Here is a 17,238-nt window from a genome sequence, read left to right on the forward strand (position 1 = left end):
GCCCATTCCACTATTCTGCCAGTTACCTCAGGGTTTCGGAGTATCTTTTGCAACGGGAAACGAGTGACAACCATGATCTCATGTGCTTGGAAGTAGTGGCGCAGTTTCCTTGAGGCCATAATGAGACCAAAGATCAACTTTTGCACGCCAGAGTACCTCGATCTAGCCCCCTGTATCAAGGAGTTGACGAAGTACACTGGACACTGCACCACTTTCTTCCTTGCCGCGTCCTTGGGGTTGCTCTCGTTGTCGTGCTCACTGCTGTCCTAATCCTTTTCTGACTCTACCATGATGTGGCCACTTTCTGCTTCATCCACCTCTCGCTGCTCTACCAAAGCTGCACTGACCACTTGATTGGTTGCCGCTAGTATAGCAACAATGGTTCTTGGGGTCTGGGTGCAACCAAGGTAGGCACAGACGATATGTAGGCTTTCAATTCTCGCAGAGCTGCATCTGCTTCCGGGGTCCACCTCATAGGTCATGCCTTCTTCAAAACTTTGAAGAACGGCAGGGCGCGCTCGGCAGACTTCGAGATGAATCTGCTTCGTGCGGCAATGCATCCCGTCAAGCGCCTCACATCCTTAACTGTCCTTGGCACTTGGATCTTGTCGAGGTTGGCTTCGATCCCCCGATGGGACACAAAGAACCCAATTAGTTTGCCGGAGGGAACACCAAACACACATTTCTTCGGGTTAAACTTCAGATTGATCTTGCGCAGATTAGCAAATGTCTCCTCCAAATCCTGGATAAGGGTGGCCTTATCCTTGGGTTTGACCACAATATCATCCATATAGGCTTCTATATTTATGTGTAATTGTGGCTCAAAACCAATCTGTACTGCTCTTACAAAAATGGACCGACACTCTTTAATTCGGACGGCATGCGAACAAAGTAGTACGTATCACATGGAGTGATGAATGGCGTCTTCTCTCCATCTTCCTTAGACATGAAGATCTGATGATATTCTGAATATGCATCCAAAAAGGAGAGCAAATCACATCCCGAAGTGGAGTCCACAATCTGATCGATGCGTGGCAAGGAAAATGGTTCCTTCGGGCAAGCTTTTGTTGAGGCCTGTGAAGTTAATGCAAAGCCTCCACTTCCCATTGGCTTTCCGGACCACTACTGGATTTGCAAACCATGTTGGATGCAATACTCCTCTGACCAAACCAGTTGCTTCCAACTTCTCGATCTCTTCGGCAATGAACTACTGCCTCTCCAAGGCCTGCTTCCATACTTTCTGTTTGACGGGTCGGGCATGTGGGTAGACAGCAAGGTGATGCTTAATTACCTCCCTGGAAACACCGGGGATATCATATGGTTGCCAAGCAAACACATCGACATTCGCCCGCAGGAAGGCAACGAGCGCGCTTTCCTATTTATCATTGAGGGTGGCGCTGATAGTGAAAGTACCATCAACGCCAAGCAGCCTTGCCAGGACCTTCTTCACTTGGGGTGCGGCAACCTTGGATCTCTTGCTGTTGGAACACTACGGCACGTCGTCAGCGGGTGCCATGCACTCGGAGGGGGCACGCTTCCCGGACTCCTTGTCGGAGGTCCTACAGTCCCTCTTCTTTCCTTTGTTTTCCTTGGCGGGAACTGCTGCCGCCGCAACCTCTGCTGTGACTGCATCCTGATACATCTTGTCCACACAGATAATTGCATCATTCTCATATGACGGGATAGTGAGGACTCCCAATGGCCCAGACATTTTCAGGGTGTTGTAAGCATAGTGGGATGCTACCATGAATTTGGCCAGGGCTAGTCATCCAAGAATCCCATTGTACGGCAGGGGGAGATCAACCACATCAAACACAATCTTCTCAGTCCGAAAGTTCAACTCTCCCCCAAACGTCACCGGAAGCATGATCTTCCCCTTAGGATGACTCCTACCGGGGTTAACTCCTTGAAACGTGCCGGTGGCCTCTAGCTCCTCTCCTCCTATCTGAAGCTTGCTGATAACTATTGGGGAAATCAGATTCAACCCTTCCCCGCCATCCACTGACATCTTTGTGTCCTTGAGGTTGCGAATTGTTGGGGAGACCAACAACGGCAAGCACCCTACCGTTGTGGTGCAGCAAGGGTGATCCTATTCATCAAAGATGATGGGCGTGCGGGACCACTTGAGAGGCTTCCGGGCCTCTGGCACTGGTTCCACAGCATTGACCTCTCGTGCTCATCGCTTGAGTTGGCGATGAGAGGTGTGCAAAGATGCACCTCCATCAATGCATAGGGCGTCAGTGGCCTTCTGAAATTCCTGCTCACTAGTTTCCTCTTCATCCCCTCCATCACTGACATCCTCACATGTTTCCTTCTCTTGGCCTCTAGCGGGCTTTCCTTGGCTCCGAAAGGGCTTACCAGTCCTCGGCCCTTACCGCCAGCAGCATTCTGATCTTTTTCCTTATCACGCTTATCATACTCTGCCATTTGTCTCTTGACAAGTTGCTCAACCTGATGGCACTCCCGAAGGTTGTGGCCTTTGGTCTGATGGATCTTCCAGTACGGCCCATCACCTTTCCCAACTTTTTCCGTGGCAGCGGCCTCCCGGCAGGCAGTGTGCGTGGCAACTTCATTGTCGGGGGCCTCAGCCTTGGACTTCTTGCCGGTACTAGGTGTGCCTGAACCTTCCATAGTCATCACTGCCATATCTCTTGGCTTCTTACTACGCTTCTTGCCTTTCCTCTGACTGGTTGATTCACCCTCCTCCTCTGAATCAACATTAATGCAATCTTCCTCTCTGGGTAGCTTCCTTCCTTCTTCCATCCGGGCACATTTATCCACCAGTATAGTTCTTTCACAGTTTTAGGCAACCGCACATTCATTTTGGAACGTATGCGGCGGTTGCGCACATTAGACTGGAAAGCTGCTATAACAGCTACCGGATGGATATTTGGAATATTTCTATGAACTCTACTGAATCTCTGCAAATACTTACGAAGGGTTCCTCCTTCTTTCTATTGGAGAAGCTGCAGATCGCTGGGCCTGCCGGGCTCTTGAAGGCCACCTGTGAAGGCACCGATGAACTCATGGCACAGGTCTGCCCATGACGAAATGGAGTTCTCCGGGAGGTGCATCAGCCAAGAGCTCACATTGGACTTGAGGGGAAAAGGGAAGTAGTTGGCGAACACCTTCTCATCTCTTCCCCCGGAAGCCTGAACAACGATGGTGTAGATGCTCAGGAACTCTACCGGGCTCAACCCCTTGTTGTACTTCTCAGATATCTCTGGCTTGAATGTGTGAATGGACGGGCAACGGACTTTCCGCAACTCTCGTGTAAAGGTTGGGAAGCCACCTCAAAGGGTAGGCACCCACCAACACCGAGCACAGGCTCGTCGACGTTGAGACCGCCGCACCCGTCAGCCACGCAGGGATCGTTGCGGTGCCGTTCGGCAACGACGCACGTGTCCCCCGGTTGCCTGTCTTTCGGTGTTCGACGTTGACCTGGACGTGCTCGAGGGTCAGAAGAGGCCATCGAGACGTCGTCGGGTTCTTGATTCTATCGCGTCCTCGCCGACTGCCATGGCGGGGACTGGACCATGGGGACGGCCCCCTTCGTACGGCTACCGGTGGGGGCAGTGGTTTTTTCTTGGGGAGGTTGCAGTGGGCTAGCTCGTCGTAAGCCCCCAGCTTCGGCAAAACCGATCATGCTTTGGATGGTGGCGCGCCACTCATCCATCTGCTCGGCTGCTGGCGGGAACCTTAGTAATAATTGAGCTCGCCCCACGGCCTTCGTGGTCGTGCTTGGCATGGACGTCGATGACATCGACCGCATCGTCGCCCGGCTCTGGACGGTGCCAGTGGTGACAGCGACGGTGCCGCGCTCACGCGGCGGTGGGGCGACCACTGGGGCAGTGGGGTCGTGCGATAGTGGCGTTCGAAGATCAGCAGCTCCGTTGAGCGCAGCAGCCTGGTTGGCTCGTCCGAGAGGAGGCACGTGCGCCGCGGCCACTCCCGCGATGGGGGCGACCAGAGGGCGATGGTTCGCCCCGGACCGAGCACCGTTGCTGCGGCTGTGCTCGTCGGCGAGAGGAGGGGGCGCGGACGGAGTGACCCCCTCGCTCGTACCATGCGAAGCTTGACCGTCGAGACGCTGCTGATGTTGTTCTCCTCCGATAGCTTTGGCTCCCGTGTCGGCCGCGGGGCGGCGATAACTGTGCCACCTGCTCCAACCGCGCCCCTAGCAGCATCCACATCATCGCGAGCTCCCGCGTTCCCGCCGGCGTTGGAGGCCGCGGGCGGGGAAGCCTTCGAGGTGGAAGGATGGGCTGAGGTGCTAGATTTCTTCTTGGGCGCCTTTGTTGATGGTGCTATCGAAGATGAATATGGCGATGAAGATGACGCGCAGCCTGCACTTTCAGGTTCACACAAGCGCTCCCCCTACATGGCGCGTCAAATATGTCGCGGGATTTCCGCGGCAACCTATGGGACCGGGTGGCCCCTTGTTGGTTCGGCAGGGGGACAACACGTTGCACAAAGAGCGGATCAGTGCACGGCCGCGCACCAGGGATCGCACACTCGATTTACCCAGGTTCGGGCCGCCGTGAGGTGTAAGACCCTACTCCTGCTTTAGTGGATTGATGGAAGAATGGGTGTGGTGGTGCGTAGTACACTTGCTCGGCAAGGTTTGCCAGCTGCTACTACGTGTATCTGGTGGCTTGGAGTTGTTAACTTTCCAATCTTCTAACCCCTCCTACGAGTGCCATGGGCCACCTTTTATAGATTAAGGGGTCATCACAATGGCAAAGTGGTCATTATCCACTGATATGATAGCAAACAGTGCTACCGTACCTAACTCTGCGGGCTGACAGAGTGCATTAAATGCACCGCTTAGTGCCACATCACTGGGCGCCCGGCAAGGCCTGCCGGGCTATCTTGCCAGCTCCGTTCATGTTCTCTTAGACACGTCGCAGGATGGGTGTCATCTGTAGGCCTCTCTTTATGAAATGGATGCCATGTGATGAATGGCTGCCACTTAATTATCTTGCGGCGTGACACCGCACTGATTGACGACGTGGGTCATGCTTTGAGCGATTGATGGGGCGGTTCTGCCCCCAAGAGCCCCGGCAGGTTCTGCCAGGAGCCTCGGTTGCTTTGCTTCTGGTGGTGGCCTCGCCCCATGCCGGGCTCGCCTGCCTGGCGAGGGAGGCCCTTCTCTTGCCGATATCCTGCTCCTTAGGCTCAGTCTTGGTTCTTCTGAGCTGCATGTTGGTTCTCCGAATCTCTTGGTTCTTCCAATCTCTGTTTTGAGCTGGTGCTTCAATTTTGATCTTGTGCCTGTACATGGTTGGTCAACAGACCCAGAGTTTGTTGTACCGACACCAACAACCTCCATACACGATAGACATGACCGCGAGCACGGACTCACGCGCCACCGGGACACACACGCACATACGTGTTGTAGACTCGAAAACACGCACACCACAACGCGCGGCGCACACTCGTCATGACCAAACACGCGGTGTTTTATTTTCCTCACATTAACCTATCATCGCTGGCACACCAATGACACTATACTCCCAGGATGCATAGCTTGCACCTACACAACTTAGTCTTGCGTTAGCAACCCCGTGAGCTGCAATATTACCTCCTGACGACATGGCGCAACTTACACGATGAGAACGATGAGTGGAGCTGAACTTTGAGGTTATCAAAGGTAAGGACTTCCGGTGATGAGTCCATGCTTCCACGGTTGAGTACCAACATGAGAAACTTTTTCACGAATACGTAAGCTTGTGTATCTGTCGTGGTTTTATCACGGCAGATGTCCTTGTGAAAAGACTTGAAAGAGTTGAGTGGAACGAAAGACACAAGGTTTACTCAGGTTCGGCCCCTCACCAACGAGGTAAAAGCCTACATCCTGCTTTGTGTTGTATTTTTTTTGCGGGAGTGCTTTGTGTTGTATTGACTGGGTATCAATTACAAGGGAGCGCAATCGCTTAACCTAGCTATCGATTGATTGTAACTTAAGTTAACCCGTCGCAGGATCTCGCCTTTATATACACATGTTAAGGCTCTGGGCTTACAAGAGTCCAAGTCGAATCACACAACATGGCCAACTCGGGTTCTAAAGTCGCCGTGCCTTGATAGGCAAGTCGCCATCGAGGGGCTCACCTCTCCTGGTTATAGCATCATCGCCTTGTCTTGGGCCTTCAACATGCCCGCCTCGTGAGCTGCCTCCCCAGTCTTCATATCTCCTCTTCTTGGGTCTATTTAGGCTTTCACTATTGAGTCGCCAACAGTGTAACCCGGCCTCTCCTGGGCGGTTCACACCGCGGGGTTATATCCCCAACAGTATCATTTCATTGATAGAAGAAAAAGAAAAATTACAAGAGAGGATACAACACATAACGCAGATGCAAGAGGACGTGAACATGGTGCCCGGAGCAAAGAAGACATGAGATGCTCGGCCCAAAACAAGAAATAACACAGCTAAACCCCCCTAATCCGGTCTCAAGCCATAGAAGGCGGGGAGATGGGACACATGAACTCAGACCGCGTTGCGACCTCACGAGAACATCCGCCCCGCATCCACTGCTCTAGACTCAATCGGATCAGCGTACCCCCACCAATAGCGCCGGGAGATCAGGAAGTGGGCAGCAGGACCTGGCCTAGTCGGAGCCAGAAGACATGGAAGAAGCACCATGGAAGTCGTACATAGCGCCCTGAAAAACCACGCCTTGAGCGGCAGCCCGTACCAACATGACGTCCAACATCTCAAAAACAAACAACGAGGACACCGCGAGCCAACAAGACGGCGCCTTCAAGAAGGAGGACAACGCCGTGGCGCCGCTGCCGTACGATCTGAGAAGTCGGACCTAGGGTTTCCCCTGAAGCTCAAAGAGTACCAAGTTCACTTGCAAGAATCGACCACTTACTCCATTTCATGTAGCTCGACAAAGAGCGCTTCGCCAACATTTTCAGTTCGTCCAACTCTTGCAAGGTATGATCCCTAACAATGACCCCTAGGTTCCATATTGCCTAGCTGAAACACACTATCAACATTGAGCTTCAGATTTCCTTGTTCAGGTGGTTGCCACTTCATCTGTTTATATCTTGCATGTTTCTGTCGTTGTGATGCTTGAATTTTTTTTATGAACTCCAGTGAGGAGCGTACTGCCCATTGAGTCACCTCCTCATCAGTTATCCCACGCTCCTCTTCTCTTGTATTGTTTATTCTTTCTATTATCAAAGATTTCCAACTACTTCATCACAGGACATTGCCAAATTATATCGAGTATTGCTTGGTCGTTAGAGCTAGTTTAGTGCGAACCTGCTCTAAATTCATAAAGTGCCAGGCCTCCTTTACTTCCTTGCTTCCTTTAGGCCGTTTTGTTTTTTGCTGTGTTTTTCAGTAGCTATGTGAGAAATGGATTGTTTATTAAAGCTTATCTAGCATAGTGGTCCTCCCAGGTACGTACAGATTAAGGCAAAAAGGAGGTAAACATGACCATGTTAAAATTGCTCTTTCTTTTACCAACGGTGCGGTAATGTACATACATGCAGCCATCAGGCAGCAGCCACCCTAGTATTGTATTGAGTACGGCCAAACAGAAGCTGGTGTATTGACTCCAAACAAAAGCTGGTTAGCCGCCGGGTAACGTGTGAGATTGCAGTTGTGCTGATTGACCCAATTCATTCAGCATGATTGTGTAATTACTTTATTATTGAATCGTGATGGCCCACTAGATGGCCTTATCCTGATCTGCATCTGGTGCCAACAGTCGACTGGCTTATCGGATTCTTTTTCCGGAAATATGGTCTGGAAAATCTGAAATTAGGTATGGTGTCATGATATGGTTGTCATATTTTTTTATCCAACTTGAGAAATCTTGTACTCATTAACTGTCTCATAGGCATTTTCAATATCAAATATGATTAGCCCTCTGTAACCATGTCACGGTTTCACGGCCATGGTGCGAAGGATTGCTCACCGCACATGAATTTTCTTTCTTGAACCATGTGCGACAGTAAACATCCCACACGATTTGCGTTTTATAAAACTAGTCACAATGGGTAGTAACATAGAGTAACAACATGTCTATGTTACTACTTTATATTAGTACCTCTATAGTGCGGAGTAACATATGTGTGATAATATACAACACTTTATTTATTAGGCTATAGACTCATCTTGCCTTGATATATATGATGTTACTCATACTACTACTTCCTCCGTCTAGATGTGTAAGTCACCTTACAAAAACCAAATAATCCCAAAACACTTAGGCACCGTACATTAACTTCCTCCTCGTTTCTTGTTTTGTGGCATATCAACCAATAAGATATGTGGGCCGTGCATGCTTTCAATAATTTGAGACTACCAAATATAACATGCAGTGGTTAGTTCATTGCATGCAATGCTATTAATTAGCAAAAAGACATTAAGTTTTCTCGTTTTCCTCTTTGCCTTGGTCGCGATGCACAACGTAAGATGACTTACACACCTAGACGGTGGAAGTAATAACTAGCTATGTTACCACATGCTTCTCTTTCTTCATTTATTGCTTGCCACATCATCTATTTTATTTAGATATATGTGATGTTACTACCTATGTTAGACTAGTCACAGTGGGAAGTAACTTAGAGTAGTAACATGCACATGTTACTAGTTTATGTTACTACCTCCACAGTTTTTTTTAGAAAAGGAGGACGACCCCCGGCCTCTGCATCTGGACGATGCATACGACCATTTTATTAATTATTGACACAAGACCTTACAAAGTCATACAACAGTAAGACTAAAGCCACCGACTAAGCAACATCTGTCGCTATTCCTATCCAGTTGATGAAGGGGCACTGAAAGTCTAGGCCTAATATCAAACAGACCTTGCAGCCAAACCTAACATCTAAGACTTGAGATCCCAACCAGCACGCCTGCCGGGTATGGGCACCCACCAACCCGGCGTGCTCCTCAACCAGGACGCCTGCCAGGTATGAGGCCGCCGCAGCCACCTGCCATCAATCCATCTTCAGAGTTGTACTGCTGCATCAACCTTGCCCGGTCTAGCTGCCACCGACGCCACCACGACGCTAGGCAGCGTCACCCTCCTGCGTGAATCCATCTCCGCTCATCAGGCGTCGTGTCTCCACTGCGCCACGCCGTCGAGATCCGCCGTCATCAATGGACAAGATGAAACACCGCTCCTCCTCTTGTCCCCTCCAGCCAGCACTTGGTCCAAAACGATGCCCCCAGAAAAGAGAACAACATTGAAACATCGACATGGTCCGATCCGATAGACCCAAATCTAGGGTTTCCCCCAGAACCTCCCGATCAGGTTGACGTGACCCGCGACAACGATGCCTCGAGAAGGAAACGACGTCAGAGACGCCGCCATCGTCCGCCAAGACCGCAGTCACGCGCGATTTTCACCGGAAGCCATGTCGTCCTGATCTCGTGGCTGGCTAGAACCGCGCAGAGTCTCGCCATGAAGAAGTAAGCCGCTACTGGTACTCCGGTAGAGATCCTCCATACCCTCACCGGTCCCTCCACGCACCATCGGTCGGCCAAGACCACGCCGCGGTGGATCTGGACGGGACGCCAGATCCGCGGCCACCGCGACCCATCTTCAAGCAGAGCCATCCACCAGTTCATCCAAGGAGTGCTGCCACCATCCATGCACAAAGGAAAGGCCATCGCCGTCTTGGATTGCTGCCCGCCGCCGCCCAGGCTAGGGACGCCGCCCTGCCTGCTGCCCACGGGCGCACCACAAGAGACGCCCCTGCCGCCTCAAGGGGATCCTGCTGCAGATACGCCCGCCCTAGCGCCTTGGCACCGGGCCCGCCGCCACCGCGGACCTCACCGGCGGCAGCGGCGGCAGGAGGATGGTTGAGGGAGGCTGCTGGCGGCGCTAATTTTTTGGCCCCCTGGCGTCGCCCAGGGAGGCGATGCGAGGGGGTACGAGGGGGTCACGTGTGCGTCGCTCTCACTTGTGCTCTACCTCCACAGTGGGTAGTAACATATGTATTGTGTCATGCATCACTTCATTTATTAGATTGTAGACACATCTTTTCTTGATATGTGTGATGTTACAGTAACTAGCTATGTTAACATATGCCTCTCTTTCTTCATTAATTACATGCCACATCATTTATTTTGCCTAGATAAGTGTGATGTTACCATCTATGTTACTCTCACTGTGGGCAGTCTAAGAGCAAGTCTAATAGTAGGTTATAAGTCCACCTACATGTCATTTTTGCCTGTGTGAAGAAGAGAGACAAAGAAAAAAGAAAGGGAGTGAGCTCTCAAGCAAGAGCCAGCCCTTACACGTGCTCCCAGGTAAAATGAGTAAATAAGAGGAAAGAGAAAGAGAGAAACTGAAATAAATTACTGAGCTAAGGGCCAACCTTATAACCAACCCTATTGTATGAGTAGATAATATTGTTAGCTCTTCATGACATGACAATTTTATATAGCCAGCTGCCGACTATATTATTAACCATGCTCTAATAATGTGCCAGTATTTAGTGAGCGAGTTGACACAAATCACAAAGCTTGATTGACAATATGCATGCATAAACTATCCAAGTCCACAAGCATATAGTCCAGAAGGTAATTTCATTTGTCCATACCAAAAGGAAAAATAAAATAAAGACTAGCCATTTGCGATGGCAATTGGCTAATTTTGAATGCAACTTATCATCCTCAGAAGTCGACCGTAGTTCATCCATTCGCTAATTTATATCTAGATGAACTACACAAAATAATCATTAACGTAATGCATGTATACAAACGTCACGCCTCATCCCGGCCTCATGAGGAGGCAAAGGAGCTCGACAAGCCGATTACAACAACCGTCGGGTCTGTCTCAGCCGCCACGTTTGCCGCTTTTGCCAAGGCTGCGTCTGTCGTCATCGCGCTCTTGCCAAGGCTGCCGCGAGTCATGGCAATTTTCATGAGAACAAATGATTACGTGGTAGTGTCTCGAAAAACTTTTATCATTGAGATATGCTACAGTTCTGTACAACAGATAGCTTATATTATTTTGAGATCTAACAACAGATAGCTTATATTACTTTGATGGTACGTCTCCTTGCAAATCTTTTCTATCTTTTGATAAAGCCAAAATATCTTCAAATATTGCTAGCCTTGGTATTTCATTAGGTAGAAATGATGCAGTAGTTGATTTCTCAGTTAAAGCTCTTAAGCAAATGAAGTTCGACCGGCTTACGGTTGCTCCTAGAACGCTTCTGACGGCGGATCCACTAGTATCAGATGAGGAGGATGAGGAGTCCAATGCCAACCATGAAGGCAGAATCCTTTCTCATCTGGTCAATGATACTACAGAGGTAGACTTTGAAGATACCATGTGTGATACGATGCTTTGTGAGCTCGTTGCATTGGTACGTAAGAACAAGTCTAACTCTGGTAGTAAAAAGGGTCGCCCTAAGAAGAAGACCAAAGTATCCAAACGTAATAAAGTTTCTCCATGAAAGGAATGTTTTGGAACAGCAGAGGTCTTGGTGACTTGGCTAAGTACAAACATATTTCCGATTGTGTTAGGGATCATGCCCTCGACTTCGTGGCAATCTCTGAGTGTAGTAAGCGTGACTTTCCAACGCGTGATTTGAACCATTTTTCATGTGGCAAAGATTACGAATGGCATATCCTGCCGCCTTCAGGGAGGTCCGGAGGTATTCTTTTAGGAATACACACCACTTACTTGGAACTTCTTTCAACTTCAAAGGGGGAGTATCATATTAAATTCCACCTTAGAAACAAGTCCGATAATTTCATTTGGAGCTTGGTTGCCGTATATGGTGCTGCTCAAGATGAATTTAAAGCGGCTTTCCTCAAAGAACTTGTCAATACCTGCAGAGAAAATCCTCACCCCATGCTACTTGGGGGGGACTTCAATATTTTGCGATACTAGCAGGATAAAAACAATGATAGGTTCGACACTCGATGGCCGTTTCTTTTTAATGCTGTCATTGACAGTCTTGATTTGCGGGAACTCTCTCTCTCTCTCGGGGCGCCAATTTACCTGGGCCAATAATAGATCTATCCCGACATTCGAAAAACTTGATCGGGTGCTAGTCACCATAGACTGAGAATTTAAATATCCATTAGCATTAGTGCGGGCTTTGGAGAGAATTGAGGCCTTATCGGATCATGCTCCATTGCTTACTGATTTTGGTCAAGCAGCACCCACTTCGAACCGCCATCAGTTTAAATTTGAACCGGGGTGGCTCACTAGAGAGGGTTTCCCTGAATTGGTTAAAAAGGTGTGGCAACGCCCAACACGGGGTGATACACCAATTCAACGTTGGAATAATCGCATTCGTGCGTTGCGCCAATTCCTCCGCGGATGGGCTAAACACATCGCTGGGATTTATAAGAAAGAGAAGTTGCGACTATCTGTCATGATTGACTCCTTAGATAAGATCGCGGAGGTGAGGCTTCTATCTGCGGCTGACATTGAGCAAAAAAGTCATCTCAATGAGCAGCTAGCCCGTCTCTTACGCGAAGAGGAAATCAAATGGTACCAATGGTGCAAGAGCCACTCGTTGGTACTTGGGGATGATAACACGAAATACTTTCAAATGTTAGCCAATGGCAGACATAGAAAGAAACGAATATTCACCCTTGATCAGGACGAGGGTCGCATTGAGGGGGACGCTCCGCTCAAGGACTTTATTACAAAATACTATAAAGACTTGTTTGGTCCTTCCTTGGAAACTACGCTGGAGATGGATGAGTCTATTTGTCATGACATCCAGCAGGTTTCCGCTGCGGAAAATGAATTCCTAACCTCTGCTTTCACTGAGGAGGAAATACGGACTGCGATTTTTCAAATGCAACACAACAAATCTCCGGAACCGGATGGTTTTCCGGCGGAGTTTTATCAATTTTTTTGGGATATGTTAAAGTCTGACCTGGTTCAATTGTTTAATGAACTGCATGCTCATAGACTAGACATCTCCGGACTCAATTTTGGTGAAATTATCCTTTTACCAAAGATAAAGGATGCCAATCGGATTCAACAATATAGACCGATTTGCTTATTAAACGTGAGCTTCAAAATTTTCACCAAGGTCGCGACTAACCGCCTGAATGGGGTCGCAGACCATGTAGTCAAACCAACACAAACAGCTTTCATGCAAGGACGGAACATCTTAGACGGTGTTGCTGTCCTACATGAAACTGTTCATGAGCTCCACCGTAAAAAGTTGAATGGGGTCATCTTTAAGATTGACTTCGAGAAAGCTTATGATAAGGTGAAGTGGCCTTTTTTGCTTCAAACTCTTTGTATGAAAGGGTTTTCCGATACTTGGTGCCGATGGGTGGAGAACTTTGTGTCTGGAGGTAGCGTGGCTATCAAGGTGAACGATGACGTAGGCAATTATTTCCAGACTAGGAAGGGGCTACGCCAAGGCGACCCCGCATCACCTATCCTTTTCAACATCGTGGCTGATATGCTAGTTACTCTCACTGAGAGGGCCAAGCTAGCTGGTCAAATCACTGGGGTCATTCCTCATCTAGTAGAAGGAGGCCTGTCAATCTTACAGTATGCGGATGACACCATTTTGTTTTTGAATCACGACCTAGAAAAGGCCAGAAACCTCAAATTGTTATTATGTGCTTTTGAGGATCTTTCTGGCCTTAAGATAAACTTTCATAAGAGTGAACTTTTCTGCTTTGGCGAAGCCGCAGAAACTTCACAAGAATATGCTGATATATTTGGATGCCAACTAGGCCAATTTCTGATTCGATATCTAGGTATTCCTATTCATTATCGGCGTTTGACAATCGCTGAATGGAAACATGTTGAAGAGAGACTGGAGAAACGGTTGGCGAGCTGGAAGGCCAAACTCTTGTCCTATGGGGGCCGACTAGTTCTGATCAACTCGGTTCTTACCAACATGGTCCTTTACATGCTATCTTTTTTTCATCTGCCAAAAGGTGTTCTCCAACGCCTTGATTATTTTAGATCAAGGTTTTTTTGGCAGAGTGACAATGAAAAAAGAAATATCGCTTGGCTAGGTGGAATATATTATGTCGTCCTAAAAGCCAAGGGGGACTCGGAATCCAGGATCTTGAGATCAAAAACATTGCATTGCTCAGCAAATGGGTATACAGATTACTCACTGAGGATGGTGTTTGGCAGGAGATCATTCTTAATAAATACGGGTCCAAAGCAATCTCCCAGGTCTACTGGAAACCAGGTGGCTCTCATTTTTGGAGTGGGGTTATGAAAGCTAAAGAATTCTTTTTCCAATTTGGTACTTTCTCGATTAGGGACGGCTCCCAGATTCGATTCTGGGAAGACACCTGGCTCGGGACTACTCCTCTAAATGTGCAATACCCAAGCTTATATCGGATAGTTAGACATAAGTTTGTCACGATTAAGCAGGTATTGGGACAAGAACACCCGGATATTTCTTTTCGCAGAACGATTTCTGGACCTCGTCTGACTGCATGGAACGATTTGCTGACTCGTTTGGGAGCTGTCCAACTGTCGGCTGAATCGGACATCTTTAAATGGAACCTGCATCTGAATGGAAGATTTTCGGTTAAATCCATGTATGATGCATTGGTTTATAACGAGGTTCCATCTGATAATAGAAAATTATGGAAGCTTAAGATTCCTCTAAAAGTGAAAATTTTCCTATGGTTTCTCAACAAAGGAATTATCTTAACTAGGGACAATCTAGCTCGACGAAACTGGCAAGGCTGCAAAAAAATGTGTTTTCTACAATCATAATGAATCCATTAAACACCTATTTTTTGATTGCAAGTTTGCTAGATCGGTATGGGCAATAGTCCAAATTGCTTCGAATCTATATCCTCCACGCAGCGTACGGAATATGTTCGGCAATTGGTTGAGGGGAATAGATAAACAATTGTCTAAGCACATTCTTGCGGGGGCAGCTGCCTTATGTTGGGCGTTGTGGCTCACCAGGAATGATATTGTTTTTAATCATAAAAGTGTTTCATCTCCTATGCAGGTAATTCATATATGCTCGCGATGGCTCCGTATGTGGTCTATCCTGCAGAGGCCGGAGGACATAGACTTTTTTATGATGGCTTCTACCCGGTTGGAGTGCTCGGCCAGGGACATTTTTTTACCCCCATGGATGGCGGTTTGACCTTCGGATTGGACCGGCATCACCTTAGGCCTCTTTTATCTTTTTTCGTTACTGCTGGCGTTTTTTGCCTTTTTATTTTGGCTTCTAATACTTTGTAACTTTGGCTGTGTGCATCTAGCTATGCAGAGGCCGGGTGATCTTTGATGCGGTTGTATCAACTCGATATTTCAATTCAATAAAAAGCCCTTTATCGAAAAAAAAGTATAATGTGCGATGTCTAGTGGTTTTACTATTCCTGAAAGAAAAAATATAAAGTAAAACTTGCTTTCTCGTTAAAGGATGCTTTTATTGACTCATAACGTCGCATCAAAAAAATACAAGTACTGTCAATACACACGCGATCTATGCATGACATACACACCACCAACACAAACACACAGACGAAAAAGAAAATGTGAGCTTGATAAGCAGCAACCACCAACCGGTAAGCCACGGTAGGCAGTAGCGACAGAGACGCAGAGCATATTTTGCCCCTTGCCCCAGCCGCCCTAGTGGATGTACGGTTTTCAACTTCGCCGCCCAATGAGGTTATGATCTAGTTCTAGATTAATGCAACCCAACTGCCCAAACTAATCGACCAATGTACGTCGGGAATGCATGGAATCACTTGTGGTCAGATGTATGCATATGTACTGGAAATAAAACGAAATTGTACTACCACATGTAGCTAGCAAGTCTTGAACTCATGATACATGTATCTAATTATTATTTCCCCCGCATCTTCTTGCTAGCATCCTTGAAATCGATACCCATGCAGTTCAAAAAAAAAAAACCCATGGACTCTTCCAACGTCCCCAGGCTACAAATACCGGTCAAATTCCAGCACTACTCTTCATCGATCTCGAGCCACCTACTAGCTAGCTAATCATGGCATCTTCCAAGAGCAGTCTTGCAATGTTCGCCCTGGCCATAGTCATGGCCGTGGTGGCCGGCGTCTCGGCGCAGAACACACCGCAGGACTTCGTCAACCTGCACAACCGCGCCCGCGCCGCGGACGGCGTCGGGCCGGTGACGTGGGACAACAGCGTGGCCAGGTTCGCGCAGGACTACGCGAACACGCGCGCCGCCGACTGCCGGCTGCAGCACTCCGGCGGGCCGTTCGGCGAGAACATCTTCTGGGGCTCCGGGCAGTCGTGGACGGCCGCGAACGCCGTGAAGTCGTGGGTGGACGAGAAGCGGAACTACCACCTCAACACCAATACCTGCGACGCCGGCAAGGTGTGCGGGCACTACACGCAGGTGGTGTGGCGCAAGTCGACCCGCATCGGCTGCGCGCGCGTGGTCTGCGCCGGGAACCGGGGCGTCTTCATCACCTGCAACTACAACCCCCCGGGCAACTTCAACGGCGAGCGCCCGTTCCTCACCCTTGACGCCGAAGCCAAGTAGTACGTGCGTGTGAATGTGATCATACATGCATACGTGCTTGTGTTTATGTGTGTGTATTTTGAATATTTACGTCTATACATATGTTACGTACAGTACGTACGTAAATAAGCCCACCTTCCGGCCTGCATGTATCCATGCGGCTCTTTTTTCTTTTTCTTTTTTGAACACAGCCATGCGGCTCTGTGGAGCGTGTGAATGTAATGAGTTAATTGCGCTTTTGGTACATAAACTTGCACGTCATGTACAAATTCATATATAAACTTGAAAAATGATACAAATTGGTCTAACAACTTGTGTTTCGGGTACATTTACCTACATTTCCGTCATTGACCGTTAGTCGTCACTGGTAGAAAAAGGGCCTGTTGTCCCGGTTTGTAAGGGCCTTTAGTCCCGATTCCTGAATCGGGACTAAAGGGTCGGTACTAATGCCACGGCGCTTTAGTCCCGGTTCAATCCAGAACCGGGACTGATGGGCCTCCACGTGGCCTGTGCGCGGAGCCCAGGCAGGAGACCCTTTGGTCCCGGTTGGTGGCACCAACCGGGACCAATAGACATCCACGCGTCAGCATTTTTATGGCTGGGGTTTTTGTTTTTTTAAAGAGGGGGAGGTTTGAGGGTTTTGGGGGGTTAATTTAGGTGTTTCATATATTGTGTTAGCTAGCTATAATTAATAGAGAGAAGTGTCCTCTCTTATGTCCGTGCTTGGTCGACGCTACATATTATACATACGTATAGAGAGGACTAGACACGCTAGCTAGCTAGTAA

At 48.5% G+C, this 17,238-nt stretch overlaps 1 protein-coding gene across 1 annotated transcript; it reads left to right on the forward strand.

Annotated features, from left to right (window-relative positions):
* The first annotated feature begins 15,929 nt into the window (after positions 1-15,929).
* Positions 15,930-16,760, forward strand: LOC123150903 (pathogenesis-related protein PRB1-2). Its single transcript, XM_044570710.1, has one exon. The coding sequence runs from the start codon at positions 15,955-15,957 to the stop codon at positions 16,471-16,473; it is 519 nt and encodes a 172-aa protein (XP_044426645.1). The 5' UTR covers positions 15,930-15,954; the 3' UTR covers positions 16,474-16,760.
* Positions 16,761-17,238: the final 478 nt, after the last annotated feature.

Source organism: Triticum aestivum, chromosome 7A, assembly GCF_018294505.1.
Source record: "Triticum aestivum cultivar Chinese Spring chromosome 7A, IWGSC CS RefSeq v2.1, whole genome shotgun sequence".
In the NCBI taxonomy this organism is placed as follows: Eukaryota; Viridiplantae; Streptophyta; class Magnoliopsida; order Poales; family Poaceae; genus Triticum; species Triticum aestivum.

Coding starts and splice junctions, on each gene's coding strand:
- LOC123150903 (XM_044570710.1), top strand. CDS start 15,955: ATGGCATCTTCCAAGAGCAGTCTTGCAATGTTCGCCCTGGCCATAGTC.